The 26,047-nt window shown below is 39.0% G+C and overlaps 1 protein-coding gene across 2 annotated transcripts in view; it reads left to right on the forward strand.

Moving 5' to 3' along the window:
- The window catches only part of LOC133249336 (alcohol dehydrogenase 6-like), a 63,901-nt gene extending 46,400 nt beyond the window's left edge, over positions 1–17,501 (forward strand). Inside the window, exons 2-10 of one of the 2 annotated variants that reach the window (XM_061419585.1) lie at positions 1,781–1,990; positions 3,999–4,100; positions 7,249–7,393; positions 10,058–10,145; positions 10,254–10,470; positions 11,897–12,157; positions 13,905–14,037; positions 16,409–16,547; positions 17,211–17,501. In XM_061419585.1, the coding sequence (XP_061275569.1) occupies positions 1,973–1,990; positions 3,999–4,100; positions 7,249–7,393; positions 10,058–10,145; positions 10,254–10,470; positions 11,897–12,157; positions 13,905–14,037; positions 16,409–16,547; positions 17,211–17,235 (1,128 nt within the window). In that variant the 5' untranslated portion in view covers positions 1,781–1,972 and the 3' untranslated portion in view covers positions 17,236–17,501. The remainder of the gene's footprint in view (positions 1–1,780; positions 1,991–3,998; positions 4,101–7,248; positions 7,394–10,057; positions 10,146–10,253; positions 10,471–11,896; positions 12,158–13,904; positions 14,038–16,408; positions 16,548–17,210) is intronic. The other variant, XM_061419586.1, reaches the window with a different exon arrangement.
- Positions 17,502–26,047: the final 8,546 nt, after the last annotated feature.

A 26,047-nucleotide genomic window follows, 5' to 3' on the forward strand; every position in this document is an offset into this window, starting at 1 on the left:
AGGTCCTGGTCTTGTTTTTGCTGACTGTATAGAGCTTCTCCATCTTTGGCTGCAGAGAATATAATCAATCTGATTTCGGTGTTGACCATCTGGTGATGTCCATGTGTAGAGTCTTCTCTTGTGTTGTTGGAAGAGGGTGTTTGCTATGACCAGTGCGTTCTCTTGGCCCAACTCTATCAGCCTTGGGCTCCCAGAAATATAGATTACATATACTTCCTCTCTGTTTCTATTGCATATTCTACTCCCTCCATTATACCATGTCAAACACTGTATTGTAATTGTCTGATTATTTGTTCACACTATGAGACTGTGGACTCTGAATATCACATTCATCATCATTACCCCAGCATCAAATGAATGCCTGAAATATAAGAGTGGCTTCTGACAAAGAAAAACAGAAAAAAGACACAAATTATCAATAATAAGGAATCAAACAGAGTATATTACTACAGACACTGCAAACATCAAAAGAGTAATAAGGGAATACTAACACTTCTGTGGCTCAGCTGGTAAAGAATCCACCTGCAATGCGGGAGACGTGGGTTCCATCCTTGGGTTGGGAAGATCCCCTGAAGAAGGGGAAAGCTACCTACCTCAGTATTCTGGCCTGAAGAATTCCATGGTATATATAGTCCATGGGGTCACAAAGAGTCAGACAAGACTGAGCAACTTTCACTTTCACTCTTCATTAGTAATTCTACACACATAAATTTGACAAATTAGATGAAACGGAGTAATTGCTCAAAGACTGCAGACTAAAATACAAAACAGAGTATTTACATATTCTTGCCTGGAAAATCCTCTGGACAGAGGAGCCTGGTGGGCTAGAATCCATAGGGTTGCAAGAATCAGACACAACTTAGAGACTAAACCAAACCAACCCCCTAACAAAGACAAAGGTAATTGAATTCACAATTTTAAACATCCCCAAATAGAAATCTCTAGATCCAGATGGTTTCATTAAAGGATTCAACCAAACATTTAAGGAATTAATGTCAATTCTATACACTCTCTCCCAGAAAACAGAAGAAGAAGAAATAATTTTATGAAATTATTATTACTAATAATAATCAGTAATGAAACTAAAATCAGACAAAGACAGTGCAAAAAAAGAAAACTAATACACCAAGTAGAATTTGTTCCAGATATGTAAAGCTTGTTCAGTATTTGAAAATTAATCAATATAATCCACTGTAATCTCACAGGCTAAGGAAGAAAATCATATGCTCATATCATGACACAGAAAGAGCATTTAATCTTCTTTTCTTCCCTTCTAGCTAAAACCTGCCTACTGGTGTTACCTTTCATTGGGAATGTATTTCCTTTTCCTCATGTTCATCAGGGTCCTGGTCAAGTCTCTTAATCCACGTACAGAGATTTGCTCAAATTCAAATCCTGATTGTTAGGCTTCTTACCCAAATTGGTTTCAATTTCTCTGAGTAACCAGCTCAGCATACCAAGAGGTGAGGAGCTTATGCTAAACTCCTAGATAAAACTAGCTAGTAACATCCTAATTCCTCAACAATGTGACACATGCTTGGAAAACCAATGGGTTACTCAAATTTAGACTCATAGATACCATATCTGCATTGGAAAAACAACACAGACACAATTTTATACATGTTAATAGAAATTTTAAACTTGGACATTTAGAAGACCAAATTTAAAACTCAACAGAATGGATACTAAGAGGGAACCTCACGACTAATAGAAGAAAAACTGCACAATTTCACCTTTTGTGCTTTTGCACTGAGCTAAATCTTTTTCATATTATAATTAGGAACTTCCATCAAGGAACAGGAACATCTGTTTCCAGTTATGAGGTGTATTAATTACCTGATTAATACACAAAGGTCAGGACTCAGCCTCTTGATCAAACAGTGACCTCTACTCCCTTGGACTTTGAAAGTAACCAGAATCTCCTTTTTTCAGTATATTCATCTGTGGCCAGAAGAACACAGAGAAAATCAGCATGAGTACTACCGGGAAAGTAAGTATGGCATTCTTTTTTATGTCATATCATAAATGTGTCAACCTGTGTGCTTGTCTATTTACCAACACCTGGAGAAGGAAATGGCAACCCACTCCAGTGTTCTTGCCTGGAGAATCCCAGGGACGGGGGAGTCTGGTGGGCTGGCGTCTATGGGGTCGCACAGGGTCGGACACGACTGAAGCGACTTAGCAGCATCACTCAACTACTCTCTATACTCCTAAAAGTGGAAGACAATCTTAATCTTAATATCTCTCCTTCTCCTTCCCCTTTTCTTTTATTCCTTTTATGTGCCTTGCCTTTCTTCAGTGGTTTTTTTTTTTTTTTTCAGTCCTTTAATAGGCAATATATCAAGTCGTATATCAAACTTTCCAAAGTTAAAGATATATCCCCTCCTTAAAGGATCTCATACAGAGACATAGTAATTATGAAAGAGAGTCCAGGGGTAGTAAAAAAGAGAGGGGCATTGCTCCTAATCTTGCCTGGCTTCCCAGAGAAAGTGACATATAAAAGAAAACTTACAGATGTAAAAATTCACCAGGTAAAGGAGGAGACAGTTTTGCAGGTAGACGAAACATGAGGAAAAACAGAACAAAATTATCCAGAATTTTTCTGTTGTTCCTGAGGGCAGGAAATGACTAGAAATAAGGTTGGAAAGACTGACAGGAATATCATGGAAAGCTCTGTAGACCATGTCAACAGATCCTGACAAACAATTGGTGACAATATCATTTTTAGGTAGGGAATTAGCATGATAAGGATTATAGTTCAGGGCTTCCCTGTGGCTCAGACAGTAAAGAATCTGCCTGCAATTGGGAGACCTGGGTTCAATTCCGGTCTGGGTTAAGAAGATCCCCAGGGGGGCATGGCAACCCACTCCAGTATTCTTGCCTGGAGAATCCCCATTGACAGAGGAGCCTGGCGGGCTACAGTCCATGGGGTCACAAAGAGTCAGACACACAACTGAGCAGCTAAGCACAGCAACGCTATAAAAGATGGACTTCAAGGTGATGAACCAAGCCAGGTGAAAGGCAATGAGGACTGGACCACACAGTAGCAGCAGAAATGGAGAAGAGGGGTCAGATTACAGAAATTTTTAGATTGTGGAGGTTGAGGGAAAGAGACAAATCAAGGCTCTTTCCAGGTTTCTTTCTTGTATTATTGAATAGATTACATGGCAACTCATTGAAACAGAGAAAGCAAAGAACAAATTGTGTGTTGTGTCCACCACTGGTCAAGGGAAGGGGCGTGGTGGAAGAAAGAAATAACAGTGTCTTCATGTTTTATCATGTTGAATTTGAGATACCTGTAGGACAGTCCAAAGGGTCTCAAAGAGTTGGACATGACTGAGCAACTAAGCACATTCAAATAGCCAATGAATAGAATCTAAAGCTTAGTAACAAGTCTGTTGCAAAGATCATCTATATAAAAGTAATAATTGATTCTGTATAAACTAGGTGAAATCACATAGGATAATAATTTATAGTGAGAACGATGACGGGCTGAAATCAGAACCCTTGAAGGACTACCTTACCACCAACAACCTCTTCAATCTCAGTCTGCCAGTGACCACCACCATTTGATGAAATGCCACAGCTAGATGGTCTCCATTCCTGCCTGCACCCCAAAACTGATTCTCTCCCATACCTAGGACCACAAATAACTCTCACACTGCAATGTCATTTCTACCCTGAAACTGAACTACTTCGTTCATCATAAGATCAAAAGTATGACATCTATCCTCTTGGTTGTGTAGCAGTATGTACATACAGTTAGAATTGCAAGACTGATTTGAATACAGAGACTGATAGTACAAGAAAAGTTGAGTTGAGGTCAAGAGGCTACATTCTGAGTATATTTAAGCAATGATTTATTCCTTTTTTTTTTTTTTATCTAGGCTTGAGTGTGAAAGAATTGGATTCAACCTTCTAATAATCATTAATATAGGAATGCTCTAACTCCCAATCCTAAGGAGTTTCCCTTTCTGCCTCCATATTCTTTTTCCCAGGTTATCAGGTGCAAAGCAGCCATAGTCTGGAAGCCTGGTGGATCATTTTCCATTGAGGAGGTAGAAGTGGCTCCACCAAAGGCAAAAGAAGTTCGCATAAAGGTAAAAAAAAAAAAATCCACAATATTTCCACACCAAAACTCAGAGCTGTTCACTGTAGGTTATACATTCTTTTCACAATGTTCAACTCAGAAAGAAAACTATATGCTCTCCTATTTCTTTTTTTTTTTTAATTTTATTTTATTTTTTAACTTTACAATATTATATTTGTTTTGCCATATATCAACATGAATCTGCCACAGGTATACACGTGTTCCCCATCCTAAACCCACCTCCCTCCTCCTTTCCCATACCATCCCTCTGGGTCATCCCAGTGAACAGTCTTTTGGACTCTGTGGGAGAGGGAGAGGGTGGGATGATTTGGGAGAATGGCATTGAAACATGTATAATATCATATATGAAACGAGTCGCCAGTCTGGGTTTGATGCACGATACTGGATGCTTGGGGCTGGTGCACTGGGATGATCCTATTTCTTTTTTATTAAACATTTCCATTAGTCTTCAAATCCAAACAGAGAAACAGTTGGGAAGGTATAGCATAGGTTACATACCCAATGGACACTTATTTTTAACTACTACTAATTAAAATAAGTTTCTACCCACAAACCATACTTTAATCTGTACTTTCAATTTTCTTTATGATATTCTTCATGATATTTAAGTTACCTTGAAATACAGTCCTCCCCCTATATCTGCAGGGGATTGGTACCAAGACTCCCCCACTCCATACCAAAATCCTAGGAGGCTCAAATTCCTTATATAAAATGGTGTGGTATTTGCATATAACTTACACATATTCTCCTGTATACTTTATTCACTTCTGCTAAGTCACTTCAGTTGTGTCTGACTCTTTGTGACTCTATGGACTGTAGTCCGCCAGTCTCTGTCCATAGGATTCTCCATGCAAGAATACTGGAATGGGTTGTTGTGCCCTCCTCCAGGGGATCTTCCTGACCCAGGGGTCAAACCCATGTCTCTTACATCTCCTGCATTGGCAGAAGGGTTCTTTACCACTAGCGCCTAGGTTACTTAAAAATACCTAATACAAGATAAATGCTATACAAATTGTTATAAATACAATGTAAATGGTATATAAATAGTTGCCAGCATGCATCAAATTCAAGTTTTGTTTGGGGGACTTTATGGATTTTTTAAAAATAATTTCAATCCCTTATTGGTTGAATCCATGGATGAAAAACCCATGGATAAGAAGGATTGACTGTATGTTTTATGAAATTTTGTTTGATTATAGATAAATCAAGACTCAGTCTTTGGAATTCAGGTTAGAGCTGGAAGAGGCTTACAGATACCTGTTATTTTAAAAATAAGATTAAAATCAATAATGTACAGGACTCTTCTAGCGGTTAAATAAGAACAGAGACTTCAACTGCTTTTCTCAACCTTGCTTATATGTCTGGAATCATTTGGGAGCTTTAGAAAATGCTGAAAACTGAATCCCACCCTTAGACATTTTGAATTTGTGATTTATCTGGTGTGGAGTGCAGTCTGATTGGGCTTCCTAAGGGGCATTAGTGGTAAAGAACCCTCCTGCCAAGCAGGAGACCTGGGTTTGATCCCTGGGTTGGGAAGATTCCCTGGAGGAGGGCATGGCAATCCACTCAGTATTCTTGCCTGGAGAATCCCCTGGACAGAGGAGTTTGGCAGATTATAGTCCATAGGGTTACAAAGAGTCAGACACGACTGAAGCAGCTTAGCATGCACACAGGCTGATCATTAGAGTTTTTAAATCTCCCCTAGGTGATTCTAATAAAAGGCTACCAGTCCAGAAGGTAGCTCACCTGACTTCTAGTTCAGTTTCTTTTGAATTTTCACTATTTAATGTTAGTAATGATGAATAAGTATTGTTTATTAATGGATCACAGAGGGATCATCATTTTCTGAGTTACCTTGCCTGTGCAATCCATGCCCTCTTTTCAAAAAGTCTTCTCTGGCCTATATGATCCATGGAGTGCACAGAAGGTCATTTGGCCATCTCTATTCACTCTCCACCCACAGGATCGCAACTCATACAGAGAGATGTGGACACCAACTCAAAAACATCCAGCCATTATCTGATAAGCTACAAATCTGAATCTCTCACTCAAGAATTTGAACAAGATACAAAGTCTGAGCAAGACAGGGGATGGAGGGAGCCATTATCTGATAAGCTACAAATCTGAATCTCTCACTCAAGAATTTGAACAAGATACAAAGTCTGAGCAAGACAGGGGATGGAGGGAACTAGAGAGGCTGGAGGGACTAAAGGCTGGCAGTCATTTTTAACCATGCGATCATATGAATAAGAGAAAGCCTGTCTTCAGAGAATGATGGGAAAATGCAGCTATACACACACTGAGTCAAAGTAGACAGATGAAGACAAAGGCTGCTTGATGGATTTCTAGATCCATTAATTCTAACTGCACTGCTTACAGCAGGTTACAGGCAATTTTATGATACCCTTCAAATTATCCCCCTTTTACATGGTCAAATTTCAATAGATTTTAATTCTTGACTTAGCCATGTGTGTGTATGTGTGTGTGTGTGTGTGTGCACGCACATGCATTCCAACCCCATACCCATTTTAGAGATGAATAGACTGAGACTCAGAAGGACAATTCCTCCCCTGATCACACAGTTAAACAGGGGTGCAGAGCCAAGATTTCAGCTCTGAACTCTTTAGTAACCACTGCTCTGAGTGCCTCCACTTTAAACTATCTGGCTGATTTACAACAAAAAGTGGTATTACAACTTGTACCAATAACATAACTGTAAAGCCCTCATGTGAAATAAATTAGAACCTCAATTATAATAGGAGGCATTATCCCTCTCCTTCCTATATTCCAATTCCTTCATTTCTATAATTGGTCTTGCTCCTCCACACTCCCACCCACAAGCTACAGTGAAGCACAAAGTGAGACCTTTGATGCCACATGTGGTTTTACAACGGTCTCTTCTGAGCCCATCCTACCCTCTCCAGTAAGTTTTAAAATCATTTGATATCAAAATTAGCTAGTGAAAAACATTGTATTGATTGAAACACATTACTGGCCCTTGTCCAGAATTAAAACTAAGAAATTAATGCATTAATATTAATGCAGCATATCAAACTACCAAAACACTTTACAACATTAACAATTCTACAACATCTCTGAGACAGAGAAAACTATATTCCTCTTTGCCTTCCATACAGATGGTGGCCACGGCGCTCTGTGGGACTGAGATGAAAATGTTGAAGGATAAAAATCTTCAGCACCAACACTACCCTATCATTATGGGCCATGAAGGAGCTGGAATAGTCGAGAGTGTGGGAGAAGGAGTGAGCACAGTGAAAGCAGGTATGAACTGGTACCTGGAATTAGGAGATAGCAGCAACTTGGAACCCACCTCAGGAATAAAAAGTATCCCTTAAATTATGTTAAGCATAAATGAAATAAAAGGTAAAATATTGCCCATTTCTTAGAAAAGGAGGGTTAAGTATAAATTACAGAAAAATACTAAATGTATTATTTATACTTATATTTTGATATTAATAAAAATAAAAAATAGAATGTACTGAAATTGAACTTGAAAGAAAGTGCAAATGAGACAAAAATTTCCTCAAAAAAATCAACTGATAGAAACTGTTGAACAATTGTTTAAATGAAGCATATGATAAGTATGATAAATAGTTCAACTATGATAAACAGTTGAACACATTAGTGAACTAAATAGGGAAGAAGTTCAGAACTGGATCAAATTAATGTAGGAATTTAATATAGGATTAAGTTTGCCTTTCAATTTTGAGGGGGGGAACATGGATTTCAACATATAATATTGAAACAACTGGATAGTTTTCTGGAGAATAAAAGTAACTTGAGTTGCTATTACATTTTTATAGAAAGAAAGATGCTATATGAATCCAAGAATTAAATGTGAAAAGCGAAACCATAGAAGTATTATAAATTATTGTAACAGAACATTTTGTAATACCTCAGAGAAGAGAAGGAAATTTTAACCAACACAAAAAATTCAGATGTAAAATAACATATCGATAAATTTGAAAATAAAGTTCTTTAAAATTCTGTGTTAAAAAAATACCCTTCCCCCAAATCAACAAGCCAATATGACGGGCAGATTTCTTTAATTTATAAAGAATTCTTTAACACTAACTTATGAAAATTGGCAAAGGAAATGTACATCTAGTTTGGAAGGAAATATATAGAGAGATATAGATATATACACATATACACACAAATGCTTTTTAAGCATCTAAGAAGATGCCCAATCTCAAACCCTAAATAAATTAAAATTTTAAAGACAACAGAAAAACTGTTTATCTAAAAAATTAGCAAAGACTTGAAAGTGTAATATTTAGGGCTGACAACCTTTAAGGTTGTAAGACTAAAGTTCTCAACCTCAGTTGATAGGCTGTCAGCTGGGGCTACAGCCCTCAGCTCCTTGAAGCTGCTCACATTCCTTCTCATGGGGTCCCTTTACCCACTTCTAGCCTCAAAGCTGCAATGGCACATCAAGTCCTTCTCATGCTTTGAATCGCTTTTTCCTCCTCTTCTGCTTTCCTCTTGTCTCCTTTCATGGATCTTTGGTGAAGAAGATCGCTCAGTCGTGTCCCACTCTTTGCGACCCCATGGACTGTAGCCTATCAGGCTCCTCTGTCCAAGAGACTTTCCAGGCAATAGTACTGGAGTGGATTGCCATTTCCTTCTCCAGGGAACTTCCTGACCCAGGGATCGAACCAGGTCTCCCACATTGTAGACAGATGCTTAACCATCTGAGCCACCAGGGAAGTCCTTTGGTCCACCTAAATAACCCAGGATAATCTCCTATTTTAATGTCAATTGCTTAGTAATCTTAATTACATCTGCAAAGCCTCTCTTCTTTCCATGTAACATTCACAGGCATGATAACTTGACATATTTAATTTCTGGGAATTAGGATAAGACATCTTTGGTGAGCCATTTTAGAAATTCTGTCTACCACAGACCATGCGTGCTCAAAATATTCATTGCATTGTTCTTTTTCATGTCAGAGAGGAAGAAATAATAAAAATAGAAAACAACCTAAATGTCTGTCAGTACACAGGGTGCTGCTTAAATATAAATTACAATATATTTATATAACAGAATACTATGTAAATATTAAATAAATGATAGAATGCTGTATCATTCTGAGATAAGAAATCTCCAAGATCAGCTGTTAAATAAAAAAGCAAAGCCTATGATAGGGTACATAGTATACTAGTTTTTGTATTTCTAAAGGGATTATGTCTCTGAAAAATACCTTGGATATTGATAAAAGTAATTGCCTTTAGGGTGGGAGAAGGAAGACTAGAGACTTGGATGTCAATTTTCACTTGTGCAGTTTAAATTTTACCATGAGTATGTATTATTTTTTTAAAAAACTGAAAATAAATGAAATTCTACAAATTATTTTTACAGAAAATATGAAGTAAATTGCTCTGGTTTACAAGGATAGACAATGGGGCAGTCAGTAAGTCCATCACAGGCAGGTTATTCTAATATTCTTCTTATACTTGGAACATTAGTAGAAAAAACTGGCTACCTCTGGAGAAAGGATTGATACAAAACACAGAAGGTAGCATGGAGACAATCCTCTCTCCCGGATCCAGAAGCTTATTCTGTGAGTTTGTGGTATCCAGACAATTTTAAATTCAATTCCTGACACCAGAAGTTTTATAGGAAATGTAAGAAAAGACTTGGCTGAGTGGCTACATGACAAAGCCATCTGGTGCCTCAAGAGGAACTTAGAAAGGAAGCAAATCTGAGGCCAGCCCCTTGGGAGTCAGACATTGAGCCCAGAGCTAGGCACACATGCCAAAGATATCCCCTTTTTCGTAAGTATTCTCCACAATAGCAAGCACAATTAAATGTGGAACTAATTCTTAGTTATATTTTCTTGAGCGCCTTGTTGTTGAGTTCCTGAGATACCGCTATCTCTTTACTTTAAAAATAATGCCTTAATAAACAATTTTGCTTTCTTAGGAGATAAAGTTATCGCACTCTTTCTACCACAGTGTGGTGAATGCACCTCTTGCCTTAATTCTGCAGACAATTTTTGTATAAAACTCAAGTAAGTTTTTACAAACTTTTTTTTGAAAAATTAATTCAATTTCCTTAAAAGGAATCTAAACTTTCTGCTTCCAAATAAATGTTTTTTGTTTGCTTTTGTCTATAAAAGACAGGCAGAAACCCACCTGATGTCTGATGGTACCAGTAGATTTACCTGCAAGGGAAAACCAGTATACCACTTTGGGAATACAAGCACCTTCTCTGAATACACAGTAATGGATGAAATCTCAGTCGCCAAGATTGATGCAGCTGCACCTCTGGAGAAAGTATTCCTAGTTAGCTGTGGTTTTTCTACTGGGTATGGTGGTGCAATCAATACTGCCAAGGTGAGAAGCATTTATATCCATTATGAATGTAATTGTTGACATATGGAGTTGGAAGGCCTTATGTATCTGGGCCATGTCTGATCATATAGCCTGAGAGAGACTCGCAAACCTGCCTCAAAACATCCTCAAGTTCTTTATTATTGCCTAGTCACCTAAACTCCCTTGCACATATTTCCCATTCCTTCTTGGTCAGTAGTATGTGGCAGATTAAGTCTAGATGCCATTCACAAGTGGAGACATCAGGTATTCCTGGAAGTGAAACATAATACAGTTTTAAAATGACTATATATCCTTCCACATTCCAGTTAATTCTTTTTTTCTTTCAACATACATTTATGGGGCCATTCACTGTTCCAGGTGCTGGGATTCAACAGCTAAAAGTGCCCATTGAGCTTCTATTCTGTTATTTAACAGATGGTGAAAAGTTCCTATAAAAACAAAAGGGAAGTAAAAAGACCAATTGATGGAGAAGATGTTGGCATATAAAACAGACTAGTCAGGTAACCCCACTCTGGTTGAGTGGGTTACTGCTTTGTTTGATTTTATTTTTTTTTCTTTTTGGTGGTACCACATTGACTTGCAGGATCTCAGTTTCCCAACAAAGGACTGAATACAAGCCACAGCAGAGAAAGCCTGGAATCCTAACCACTAGGCCACTGGGGAACTCTAGAGTAGGTTACTGTTAAATGACAGTTTCTTGAATATCACCCAAACCTGCCTAGCTTCTTTCTTTAAGTGGTTAATAAATTTCCTTTTTTAAAATTTTTTTCTTTTGTATTTCTTATTTGTATTGGAGTATAGCCGATTAACAATGTTATGATAGTTTTAGGTGAACAGCAAAGGCACTCAGCCATACTCAGCCATGTATCCATTCTCCCCCAAACCCCTCTCCCATCCAGGCTGAAGCAGCAAGTGAATTTTGGTTCTTTATTTTTTTCCAATCTCCATAAGTCCTTATACTATCCAGAGACTTAGTATGGGGTTCAATTTAAATTAGTCTCATTTTAGACCCAATAAAAAATAAGTCTTTACTTATAAGGCACTGACATTATAAGTGAAGCAAAGTTTATGGATATCCAAAAGAAAAGAGAAGGGAAATGTTGCAAGAAGGTGGAAAACTCAAAAATATATGGAATTAAATACTCTGTTAAATAAGTCTTAAGAGTCAATGAAAGTTCATTAAACTTCTTCTATTTACCCTAATTCCTGAGACTTAAAACTCTTTTTACAGGTTAGTTTTTGCTCCTCTGTCAAAAAGTATCCCATATCTAGAAATATGTTGAGAAGCTAAAACTCTCTAGTCACATGTTTTATTTGAAGATGGCCTTTGTTTATGTCTCATAAAAAAGTGCATTCAGATCTTGTCTGTCCAATTAAGTAACAGTATTGTTCTCTTTGCTCTTTTTTTCTGCCTTTGGGTATGCAGGTGACCCCAGGCTCCACTTGTGCTGTGTTTGGCCTGGGAGGAGTTGGCCTGTCTGTTATCATGGGCTGCAAAGCAGCTGGAGCAACCAGGATCATTGCAGTGGACATCAACAAAGACAAATTTGAGAAAGCAAAGGAAGTGGGTGCCACCGAGTGCATCAACCCACAGGACTATGAGAAACCCATCCAAGAAGTTTTATTTGACCTGACAGGTGATGGTGTGGACTTTAGCTTTGAGGTCATTGGAAATCCAGAAACTGTGGTATGTGATTTTCAATTATGAAAATCACTGCTATTTCTATCAGTCATTGTTTTTGTTTTAAGATTTATGTATTTATTGGCTGTGGTAGGTCTTCATTGCTGCACATAGGGCTCCCTCTAGTTGTGGTGAGTGAGGGCTACTCTATAGTGGTGCACGGGCTTCTCATTTCCATGGATTTTCTCTTGTGAAGCAGAGGCTCTAGGCGCCTGGGCTTCAGTAGTTGCAGTGCATGGGCTCAGAAGTTGTGGCACACAGGCTTAGTCATGCCACGGCAGGTGGGATCTTCCCTGACCAGGTATCGAATCTGTGTCCCCTGCATTGGAAGGCAGATTCTTATCGATTGGACCACCAGGGAAGCCCCCAGTCTTTATTTCAGATTTTTAACTGAGTGAAAATTCTAAAATTCCCTCCACAATCTTCTATTTAATTCTCTTTGTGCCCCTGACATCCCACCTGGCACCTTCTGTCTACTCTTATAAATATATTCACTATCCCAAACACTGAACCCCCATACTGAGTTTTCTTCTCCCTCTGTTCCATTATATCAATACTATTCCTTCAAATAAGCAGACAGCCTACAATAGACAGGAAAAAAAAGCTTTGTAAGGAATTCTTACTGAATTATTTCATAATAAGGAGCAGCTTAGTAACTATAACTTCCAAGCCAGAAGATTTAAATGTGGTAAGAATAATTAATGACCCTGCAAAGCTCTACACTTTCACAAAGTCTATCATGTTGGATCTGAGATAATCGTCCAAGAAATATTATTTACCAACCTTGATTAAAAGAGTTCAAGAATGAAGGGAAAAAAATGGTAATTTTTCTGGCTGAATATGGTTTATGTAAGAATATAAATGGATAGGACATTATTTCACAAATTGAGACTCTCTTTCTTTGGGACTGTAGAAATAGCATACTATTGGGTTGCATGTCTCCATCTTCTAATCAGCTCCATGAAAACCCAAGATCTGTCTCTTCCAACTGAGACTCTTTCCTCAGCTTACAAAATGTTTCCATTCCTCACTACACATAAATCCCCTCATCTATAAAAATGATACAACAAAATCATAGGCTTTCCTGCAGATAGTCTTGCTCCCAAAAATAGCGTTTCAAAATAAATAATGGGAACATGCTTATTTATAACTTTGCTAATATATGATGCTACACAAATAGCCAACTATATTTTTCATTATCTAAAAGAATATGCTAAGTCGCTTCAGTCATGTCTGACTCTTTGCAGTCCCACAGACTATAGCCCACCAGGCTCCTCTGTGCATGGAATTCTCCAGGCAAAAATACTGGGGGGGGGGGGGTGCATTTCCTTCTCCAGGGGATCTTCCCAACCCAGGGATTGAACTTGCATCTCTAACATCTCCTGCACTGGGAGAAGGGTCCTTTATCACTAGGGCTACCTGGGAAGCCCTATGAATATGTCAGCTCTAACTAACCACCTGTGTCAGTATAAAAATTATTACTGTCATTATTGTTATTACTACTACCATGGGTGCCTTTATTTTCATTTTTTTATTCTCATCTATTGTACCAGATACTATACTCTGTAGTACACAATGTCTTATTTATGTTTCAGTGCCTTCTTAGAAAATAAATGTTATTTCAAATGAGGACAAGGAGCATCAGGAAAGCATGTAACAGACCACTGAGAACAGTCAAGCTGAGATTCAGACTTAGGTCCAACTCTAAAGTACACCTCTTAACCCCTCATTGTTTTCCATTGCTTTACAACAGGCAGCTGCCCTGGCCTCCTGCCATGAGAGCCATGGGGTCTGCGTGATTATTGGGTTAATCATTGGTGTCCAACTCAACATCAGTGGCCACTTGTTCTTCTCAGGACGCTCTTTAAAGGGATCTGTTTATGGAGGTATGAATGATTCAGGGAAGAATGGAAATGTGTGGGATTATAGAGGAGGGAAGTAAAGAAATGTGTAATGAATGCTTGAATGAGAGCTTTAGATTATAGTTGTTTCAACACACAAGTATCTAAGATAAGGGGATGAATATTGATGTATGCAGTTGCTTCTTAGTAATTTTTCTTCTCATGCAAAGGAAGAGATTTTTTTTAATTGATTAGTGTCCAAAGTTTAATGCAAATTCTAAATCAAAAAGGAAAGGCAATACTGTGATCAATAACTATTCAATTCAGTTACATGACGGCCAACTGGAATTCTTTGGAGAATATACTGAATTCTTAGTAAATGGTTCAACTAATGTTAAATCTTACCCAAAACAATCGAGTTGGCATTGTACAACTCAAAGACATTAAACATAATGAACTCATGATTGAAAAGAGAAATGACCGATAAAATTGAAAGAGAATATTTTTTCCAGAGGAAAAAAAATTTTTCATACAATCTCTTGGTTTTCCATTTTTTAAACCTGTCTTACAACTTATATATTTTAAGGACTCTAGAAGCATTTTCTTACTGAGGAAGTAGAAAACAAACTAAAATAAATCTGTGTGGGATTCTAAGCTCATAAGCAAGCAACCTGATAATTAAGAGACATATACTTATCCAGATATTTGGGGGAAATTTGAATTCTTGGGCAAAAGAGATGAGAACCAGGAGCTACCTGAATTTTGGGGACTGGTGATCCATTTGTGTTCTCCCAACTACTTATGGCAGTGTACTGTAGGTACCAGGAATCTTACCGAATTCATGGGCATAGAGTAGAAAAATGGCATGGCCAGCCAAAAAAAATAATAAATCAGTTTGATTATCAGTTCCCCCATTTGGGGTAATTAGACATACCCATTCCTATTTCCCTCTAGAGACAATATTTCCCTTCGAGACAATAATTGTTGATTCCAAATACACATACTCAGTTAACTCTTGTTAAATAGGATCACTAATATTTCAAATAAAACTCACAAGGAAACTATTTTGCTCGACACCTATACATTCGTATAATGGTCATGAATGTAAGTTAATTCCTTCTACAGATAGTATAATCCACTGGTTTCAAAGGTTTTCAGTTAAAGGATAGCCTCTAAGGACAGGACTGCTAAACCTCCTATAATGTACACAGTGAAACAATTTCCCCCTAAAATTAGTGGCCTTGTTCACAAACACTATCTAGCCTAGTTCTATGTTCCTGGACCCATCTTTTTTTGTTTTTGTATTTTTTTTTTTTGGTTAAAAGAAGAAACAAAAAACAAGTGAAAGTGTTCTTTACATAGATATAAAAATGCTTTATCAGATCACCAATCAACAGGTAGAAAAGACTTCAAAAGTTGTTATCACAAGAAAAAATGGTAACTATGTGTGGTGATGGATGTTAACTAAACTTAGTTCAATAGTAATAATTTTATAATATATACATATATCAAATCATTATACATAGAAAACAAATATGTTACATATTAATTACACTTCAACTTTTTAAATGATAAAAACAAATAGAAAAACACACCATGCCTCATGTCATAACACAGAGCATCAGAATTCTTGATTACAAATAATTAAAACCAACTTAAACAGAAAATAAATGTATTGGAAGTGTTTTAGATAGTGTTGAGAATAGTTTTGGGAAGGCTGGAGAAACTGGCTGGGGCTGGAACCAAGAAAAGCAAATAACTGCCAAGACCCTGTCACAGAACCAGCTGCTTAGGACACTTGCCTCCTTGCAAAATCACTCACCCTTTGCAGAAATGAGCAGACCACCAAATTCTTTGTGGTGACTCACTGGGCATGTCGCTCAGCACAGTGCTAAACAAGAAGACAATGTTTCTTGAGACTCACAAGAACAGAGAAAATACAATGCTAAGTTTTATATTATCTTAACTGACTCCATCTTTTCCTGTGCAATTTTACTTCCTAAAGGCACATTTTATTCTTATCTCGCTTTATAAACATTCATTTTTCAAAAGCTGTCACTGAGCACTGCCATGGTGAAAGTTCTTCTCTTCCCTTAAAATATTTGGCTCTTTCATGAAGCTGCAGATCAACACACACACACACACACACACACACGAAGCATCTCTAAGAAGAGGTCCATGTTCTAGTTGCTGTAAACAAATACTCCTCTGCAGGCCCAGAGGTCTCCTCCAGGATAAAAGCCTTCCACACAAAGTAAATGGCTGGGACAGGCATTCATTCTCCTGATGGTCCAGATAAGTTAGCAGGAAATCCTTGTATTTCCTCAAAGCCAACACCTCCAGCAACAAACTGTAGGGCCTTTCTTGTATACTGGCTCTCGTGTATAAAATCTGTTGTTTATCTGTGTATTTCCAGGCTGGAAAGGCAGAGATGGTGCCTCTAAACTGGTTTCTGATTATATGGCAAAGAAGATTAACCTAGATGCACTAATTACCCATTCTCTGAATCTTGACAAAATCAATGAAGCAGTTGAATTAATGAAAACGGGAAAATGGCAAGTGACTCACACAATTTTTATGTCTGAGTATTTGGGGCCAAGAGAAATGGTGTGTGGAGGTGGGGGAGGCCAGGGAAGTCATGGCTGGAGAAGCCACATACAGGCAGCTGAAGGAAGTTTCAGGAATTTGCAAAAAATCTCCTTCCCTTATGCATTTTGTTTTATTACCACTTTATAATACATAATTCTTAAAATACTTAAATGATCACCTACCCTTACCACTAGAATTTTATTTCCAATTTGGTATTGCTTTAAATGTACATTAACTTACTGAAGTTAGCTCATAAAATTCTAGCCCAAATTTAAGTTCATAATTTATAAAAAGACAATTATTATTTTTGTCATTCTATTTCAAAGGAGAAATTATCTCTAGAATTCTAAATTCTAGCACCTATCTTTGGCCCACAAACCAAACACTAGCCATAAACTGGACATTAGTATTCCCCAAGAGAGTATAAGCCTACTTACATATTCCTTACTCTTGGGATTTCACATCATTTTGAAAAATCTCATAACTGATTTAATCTGCTTATTTTCACCTAAACTTTAGGAAAGGGAATTCAATTTGTTCATTGGTATACAAAGTGAAAATTTGAAATTCAAATCACAAATGTTGCTTTAGAAACATTTCAACTTTTTTTTCCTTTCCTTTCTTTTTAGTGTCCGCTGTGTCCTGTTACTTTAAGTATGATGCTCACCAACTAAAGGCCATTTGCATAATTTCACAATTTAGAAGAATTATCCACACAACGCTATTTCTATCTGCTTGCCTCTGATTCATTTAGCAATGGGCTCATATCCAGCTTCTACTGTCATCACTTCATCACCATTGTTCTTATGTGACCAAGTGTCACCCAGGAATATCCTCCCTTTCAGAGCTAGATTAAAGTTGATTTGAATCACCCAATCCCAGACCCTTCAAATAAATAAAAATCACCCAGGATACTCCCATTTCATCGTTCTCTCTCTGTCTGAGCCCACATTTCCTTGCACACTGTGTTTCTTCCACATCAAGTTCTGCCCGATTTCACACCAAAGAAACAAAACTCACCATTCATGAGCTTATTGTACATTCAATAAGCCACAAGTTCCAGGAAATCTGTACCTCCCAAGAAGCCCTCAGCCAATGACTGATAAAAGTTGCTAGAAAATACACAGTCGACAGAGTATCCCTATAAGATTAAACTCCAACTGTCCACTTTGATAGTCAGCTTTAAAAACACACTCTTACACCCAAATGCATAGCAGCATTATTCATAATAGCCAAAAAGTGGAAGCAACCCAAGTGTCCATCAACAGAGGATGGATAAAAAAAAATTGTGCATGTACACACAATGGAATTATATTCACCCCTAAAAGGAAACAAACTCTGACACATGGGTGATAACATGGATGAAACTTGAAGACATTATACTAAGTGAAAAAAAAAAATCAGTTATTCAAGTACAGTTGTGAGCTGGATCCCATTGTAAGATGGACCCCAATGATCCCCACCTTCTGGTATTCATGCCCTTGTGTAATCCCCTCTCCTTAAATGTGGGTTGGACTTAATGACTCAAGTTTCACAGCAGAAATGATGAGACATTGTTTCTGAAATTGAGTTCTATTCCATCTGGGGAGTGTCTCTCTTCTATTGCTTGTTCTGGGAGAACCCAGCTGGTACATTAAGAAGCAGCCTTAGGAGAGGGCTTGAGCTTAGAAATGGGTCTTCTGAGGCTTGTAAACAACTACGTAAGTGAAACTGGAAGAACATTCTTCCTGAGCCAAGCTTTGAGATGACAAGCCCTGGTCAATACCTCAATTACAGCTTTGTGAGACACCCTGAACCAAACCACTCAGCTCAGCTGTTCCCTGACTCCTGACTAATAGACACTTTGAGAACACAAATGCTTATTTTAAAGCACTAAGCAACAGATAACTAATATACTGGTAGTAAGTGAGATACAGTCTCTCTTGGCATGCTCTTGGGGTGAAATTACTGTGAGTCTCCTGTGATTAATTTGGATGGGATACAGATTACAGGATATGTGCTGCCTCGTGCAGTATTATAGCACTTGAGAGATAAGATGGCAATGGTAATAATGAGGGCTGTGGATTTAGTTATTGTTAAGTGTCATCAATTCACTGAAGGGAAAAAATGATAGGCTTGAGTCAGACAACAGTCAACCAAGAGTATGACTAACAACCACAAGACTTCTATAGCGGCATTTAAATGTCCCCTTATCTCCTACAACTAGAGGACAAATTGGGCTGAAAAATCAGGCCAATGATTTAATTATGATATTAGCAAAATTGCAGAGAAGTTTTCATCTATAAATCTGTCACTAAAATCAGGGCAATGATAGGAAAGAGGTGATATCTTAAAACTGAACTGGACTATCTTAACTTTGAACTGCAGATTCTCCTAAATGCTGTAGGCCTAAAGAAGTGTGCCACTCCCCCTTGCCACAGGCAGTAGCCTATCCTTGCCTGGAGACCACAAGGAGCCTTACTAAGGCGAAAGTGAAAGTGAAGTCGCTCAGTCATGTCCAACTCTTTGCGACCCCATGGACTGTAGCCTATCAGGCTCCTCCGTCCATGGGATTTTCCAGGCAAGAATGCTGGAGTGCATTGCCATTTCCTTCTCCAGGGGATCTTCCTGACCCAGGAGCAACAGACATTAAAGCCCTCGGCATGTCACAGCTCTCAGGTCTTGGACATACCATGTTACAGCTCTTAGGCAAATCAGTGTTACAGCTCCATTTTATTTAGAAGATAGCAGGAGAATCCAAGACTCAAAGAGAAGAGAGTGGAGGAGTGCGTGGGGAGGGAGAAAGAGAGAGAGAGAGTCCGTGAGAGAGCGCTTTGGCTCCTCCTTTTATATGTTTTTTCCTCCACCTGGGCCTGCCCTATGCAAATTGGGCTTAGCCAGGAGTGCTGTTTGTTCTGTTTGTTCTGCCTGAAGTTTTCACTCTGGTCCTCGGACCTTCCTTTGACCTTCCTTGTCTTTTAGCCACCGCCATTTTGGACTCCTTTTCCCTATTCTACCTACCTAACTAGATGAAGACACCATAAATGCTTTGGAAGAAGCCAACAGGTTTAGAGAAGAGTGATGTCGGCATCACATGAGCATGAAACACTCCCTTTGTCTCTCCCCTTCAGTCTCCAACCAGTAAAACATCCATAACTCAACAAAAATCCCTCTGCCCAACACACGAGGATGTCAGAGATGTCCATATCTGTACATCTAAAAGTCAGTAGACTGGAACACAGAGAGGAGGCAGAACTGAAGACACTATGGAGGCAGTCCCTGAGACCCCAGCTCCCCAGCTGTGGTGGCTGAGCCTGTAGCCTCAGAGAGCCTGGTAGCATCAGGAGAGGTGAAACACACAACTCCAGTCTCTGAGCTATGCAGCAGTGGGGCCTGCAGCTCTGTCCCTGAAAGCACCCTCGACTCCAGCTCACTGGCATCCTCAGTGGCAGCTCCTGTGAGCGCCACAAGTGCAGATGCAGCAGAGGGATCTAAAACCTTAGCTCTTCCTCCCACCCTCCTCCTCTCCCTATGGTGGCAACTCAGGTGATCCCAGATGTGGTGGAGGCACCAACCAATCCAGTGCCCCAGGCAATGATGCCAGTGACAGCAGCAATGCCAGGATCAATAAGCACCGGCAACCCCAAAGGCATGAGCAGTATCAACAAGGGCACTGGGCAACACCTCTGGCAGGGACAGTGCAGAGTGGGAATATCTCAAATATAGCCAGAGGCAGCTTATGTAAGAAAAATAAAAGATTTGAACTATATTGCCACCCATAGAGTTATATTTCATAAACATAAATCTGTTTTGTTGGGAAAAAAAAAGTCCTTTAATTACAATTTATCGAATTATTAGATTCAAGCTAAAAAAAAATAAAAAGCTTAAAGATGTTTGCTACTTCAAATGCACCGGCAGAGGGACAACCCATCAAGCACCATGAAAAACCACGATAACATGAAATTATAAAAAGAAATTAATAATTCTCCAAAAATCAAACTTAAAGTCAGAGAATACTGTGATCTATCCAACCAGTCCATTCTGAAGGAGATCAGCCCTGGGATTTCTTTGGAAGGAATGATGCTGAAGCTGAAACTCCAGTACTTTGGCCACCTCATGCGAAGAGTTGACTGATTGGAAAAGACTCTGATGCTGGGAGGGATTGGGGGCAGGAGGAGAAGGGGACGACAGAGGATGAGATGGCTGGATGGCATCACTGACTCGATGGACGTGAGTCTGGGTGAACTCTGGGAGTTGGTGATGGAGGGAGGCCTGGCATGCTGCAATTCATGGGGTCGCAAAGAGTCGGACATGACTGAGCAACTGAACTGAACTGACTCAACTGATAGAAATTTCAAAATAGCTGTCATGAAAAAAACTCAATAAGCTATAAGAAAACTCAGAAATGAAGTTCAGTAATTTCAGGATTAAAATGAATAACAGAAGGAATACTTTTCCAAAGAGATTGGAGCTCTCAAATAAAGAATCAAATAAATTCTGGAACCAAAGAACTCAATAAGTGAGATGAAGACTGCATTAGAAAGCACTAAAAATAAAGAAGACCATATGTAAGAGAGAATCAGTGACCGTGAGGGTAGAAACCTAGAAATGACACAGGCAAAAGAGGAGTGAGAACAAACATCCTTTTAAAATGAAAAAATAATATGAGAGCTATCTGGCTCCATTAGAAAGGGCAATATGATAATAATGGGCATCCAAGGAGGAAAAGAGAGGGAGATGGGAGCAGAGAGCTTATATAAAGAAACAGTAGCTGAGAACTTCCCAAACCTGAGGAATGAACTAGGTAAACAAATCCACAAAGCTAAGAGAACACCGAACTACCCCGATGCAAAAAGAAATTCTCCAAAACACAATATATTATAGCTGGCAAAATTTAATGACAGGAAAGAATTTTAAAGGCAGTCAAGGAGAAAAGGACGGTGACTTATAAAGGAACCTCATTAGGCTACAACAGATGTCTCCACAGCAACTCTACAGGCCAGCAGAGAGTAGAATGACACACTCAAACTATTGAAAGATAAAAAAAATATCAGCCAAGAACACTCTATTCAGCAAAGTCATCTTTAACATATGAAAGAGAAATAAAGACTTTCTCAGATAAACAAAAGCTGAGGGATTTCATTACCACTAAACCTGCCTTATAAGAAATGTTAAAAGGAGCTCCTGTACCTGAAATGAAAAGGCAAGTATAGCAAACTTGGCGTAAGGTGCTAAATAGACAAAAGGAATCAGAAAATTGCAACCCTATATCAGAATAAGTTGTTAAACAATTACAGCATACATGTTAAAGGGGGAAAGCAGTAAAAGTAACTATAACTACTTCTATCTGTAACCAACTCACACCATAACAAGGGATAATTTGAGACAACCTAAACATAAAAGGGCAAGAAGGAAAGGATGCAGCCTATATAGACAAGTGAAGATAAGATGTTATCAGCAGGAAAAGGACTATTTTATCTGTGAGATGTTTTGTACAAACCTCATGGTAACCACAAAATGTAAATCGAGAACAGAGACACAAAACATTTTTAAAAAGAGGAAACCAAGAAAAATACCATAGACGAGCACCAAACTAAAATATCAGACAAAAACACAAGGAAATAGAGATATAGAACAACTAGAAAACAAAAGATAAAATGGCAGTACCAAGTCCCCATTTATCAATAATCACCCCAAGTGTAAAATGATTGAATTCACTAATCAAAAGATACAGTGTGGCCGGATTGTTTGGTTTTGCTCTTATTTCTTGTGCCTTGGAAGATTAATCTAGGAAAATATTGCTACAATTTATGTCAGAGAATGTTTTGCCTATTTTCTCTTCTAGGAGTTTAATGATGTCATGTCTTATACTTAGGCGTTTAAACCATTTTGAACTTATTTTTATATATAGGTGAGGGAATGTTCTAATTTCACTGATTTATATGTTCTTTGGAAGGACTGATGCTAAAGCTGAAACTCCAATACTTTGGCCACCTCATGCAAAGAGTTGACTCATTGGGAAAGTCTCTGATGCTGGGAGGGATTGGGGGCAGGAGGAGAAGGGGACGACGGAGGATGAGATGGCTGGATGGCATCACTGACTTGATGGACATGAGTGTGGTGAACTCTGGGAGTTGGTGATGGACAGGGAGGCCTGGCGTGCTGCGATTCATGGGGTCGCGAGGCCTGGCGTGCTGCGATTCATGGGGTCGCAGAGTCAGACATGAATGAGTGACTGAACTGAACTGACTGAACTGTCCAGCTTTTCCAACACCTCTTGCTGAAGACTGTCTTTTCTCCATTGTACATTCTTGTCTCCTTCATTGTAGATTGGCTGTAGGTCTCTGGGCTCCGTGTTCTGTTCCAGTGATCACTGTATGTCTGTTTTTGTGCCAATACCGTGCTGCTTTGATTATAATACTTTGTAGTATTATCCCAAGTAGCATTTTCAAGTGTTCAGCCATAGTTTGCCATGAGCAACCTGGCGACCTCAAAAAACAGCAATATTTGTTTCTGTAAAGTGTGCCCTTTCCAGTATCTTAGATATTTTTCATATTTTGATGGCTAGAGTAGCAAATATAAACCAAGAGACGATATACATATCAGAAAAAGAGGATTCAAAGAATGTAAAGGCCTTCTGGTCATTGTTAAAAGAGAAATCATACATAGCAAATTACTGGTGAAAGATGGATTAAAACAACCCCAACATAAGTCTACAAAAAACATGTATGACTTTGTAATGTTTTTAAACAAATAATTTAAAATGTAGGTCTTTAAAACTCTGAACAACATGCTCTTAACTAATTCCAGTAGTCATGTACAGATGTAAGAGTTGGGCCATAAAGAAGGCTGAGTGCCAAAGAATTAATGCTTTTGAACTGTGGTGCTGGAGAAGATCTTGAGAATCCCTTGAACAGAAAGGAGATCAAACAGGTCAATCCTAAAGGACATCAACCCTGAGTATTCGTTGGAAGGACTAATCCTGAAGCTGAAGCTCCAGTACTTTGGCCACCTGATGGGAACAGCTGACTCTTTGGAAGACTCTGATATTGGGAAAGATTGAGGGCAAGAGGAGAAGAGGGCAACAGAGGATGAGATGATTGGATGGCATGAGTGACTGAATGAACACGAGTTTGAGCAAACTCAGGGAGATAGTGAAGGACAGGGAAGCCTGGCCATGCTGCAATTCATGAGTTCACAAGGAGTCAGATACTACTTAGCAACAAAACAAGTCTTGAGGCACCTCCGTGGTGTTTTCCAGACAGATTTCAAATCCCCTGAACCAAAGCACCCCTCTGTGAATATGATGTTTCAGTAGCAGTTGTCATCAGCAATCCAATAGACATTCCCTCAATAACCTCTCTTAATGCATGGACCCAGCCTTTGGAAGTTTCTCACAATCTCACAAATTACATTTACACCCATAATTTCCCATGAATCTGCAAAATGCATAACGACCAAGATTAATTTAACAAGAAATAATTTTTAACAAGATATCTTTTTAACGACATTAATTTCATAGAGATGTCAAATGTGACACTTTCTTATTTAAAGATCGCCCTGCTGCTAAGTCGCTTCAGTTGTGTCCAACTTTGTGTGACCCCATAGACGGCAGCCCAGCAGGCTCCTCTGTCCCTGGGATTCTCCAGGCAATCACACTGGAGTGGGTTGCCATTTCCTTCTCCAATGCATGAAAGTGAAAAGTGAAAGTGAAGTCACTCATTCATTTCCAACTCTTCGAGACCCCATGGACTTCAGCCTACCAGGCTCCTCTGTCCATGGGATTTTTCAGGCAAGAGTACTGGAGTGAGGTGTCATTGCCTTCTCCGAAAGATGACCCAGGACAGGGTTAATAATCAGCTGCCTGTTGCTCTGGCTAAGCCATGAGAAAAACACCATGGGTAAAGAATAAAAGCAAAATATAGCAGTATAGTATAATCTAAACAAAAGTATATCAGGTTATTAGTTGGGGTTGTCATGCCCTGCTAAGCTAAGGAAAAACTTAGTGTGGACCTTGGGATGCCGGGTCAGCACAAGTTCAGAACGCTGTTTGTGCACACACCAAGATGTTTTCCCAAGGCATATGTGGGGGTATGACCTCCAACTGGGTGATACCCATTGTACAAGAAAATAGCAAAGGTAGTTCAAAGTGATCAAAAAAATGAGAGACGTGACCAAGGACACAGGAATCTGATTTTATTGTAGTAAAACAGATACTCTTTGCTTACCAAGAAAGTGAAGTCATTCAGTCATGTCTGACTCTTTGCAACCCCATAGACTGTAGCCTGCTAGGCTCCTCTGTCCATGGGATTTTCCAGGCAATAGTACTGGAGTGGATTGCCATTTCCTTCTTCAGGGGATCTTCCCAACCCAGAGCTCGAACCCTGGTCTCCCGCATTGTAGACAGATGCTTTACTGTCTGAGCCACCAGGGAATTCCTACCAAGACACTAAATAAAAGTGATGTGGCTCTGAGGAACAGGGTTCTTGATCCAAGAGGTCTTGAGTCCCCCAGCCCCATCTCTAAAACTTTAATTCTCTCTCTAGTTTCTTTTTCCCAAACTGTGTGTCGACCACTTTCGATCCCTACCTGCTGCACTGGCAGCAGCAGCCCTGTATCCAAAAATTGCTGATCTTAGTTATTCATCGTTCAATAAATAAATCGTGTGTGTGACAACTGTCTGCCAGGCATGATTGGCAGCCACCACATGCACGATTTGAACAAAAGTGATGTAGTCTTGCCTTGATAGAGTTTGTAGTCATGAGACTATAAGAAAGACATAAGGAAAGACAGACATTAAACATGTAAACACATAAATAAATAGAAAATTACAAACTGTGACAAATATCAGAAAAAGAAGATAATTGGCAGCTATGAATCAGAATGAAAAGATGGCCCTGTTTTAGATGAAAGTCAGGTTTTAAATACTGAGGGAACCTGTAAGTACTAATACAGCAATGTGTGTTTAATAGGCCTAGATAAAAAGTTTGTATTTGCACTGAGTGTTTTTACTCTCTTTTGGGATCTGTTCTCTGATTTTTAGGTTTTCATTATTTGTTTGACAGGCATGCTTTGCTTCTAACATTAGGAGGATGTGAAAACGTTTGAACTGTAATTACTCATTTTGGTTTTCACTAATATTCAATAAAACATGTGTGATGCAGTAATGGGCTTCCCTGGTAGCTCAGTGGCAAAGAATTCACCTGCCAGTGCAGGGGACACAAGTTTGATTCAAGATCCAGGAAGATCCCACCTGCCGCGGAGCCACTCAGCCCCCACACAACTGTTGAGCACTGCAACTACTGAGCCTATGTGCCACCGCTACCAAAGCCCGTATGCTCTAGAGCCCGTGCTCCACATCAGGAGAAGCCACTGCAATGAGAAGCCCACACACTGCAGTGCAGAGTAGCCCCCGCTTGCTACAACTAGAGAAAAGCCAGCCCAGCGGCAAAGAGCCAGTGGAACCAAAATAATAATAATAATGACT

The sequence above is a fragment of the Bos javanicus genome, chromosome 6 (assembly GCF_032452875.1).
Source record: "Bos javanicus breed banteng chromosome 6, ARS-OSU_banteng_1.0, whole genome shotgun sequence".
Classification (NCBI taxonomy): Eukaryota; Metazoa; Chordata; class Mammalia; order Artiodactyla; family Bovidae; genus Bos; species Bos javanicus.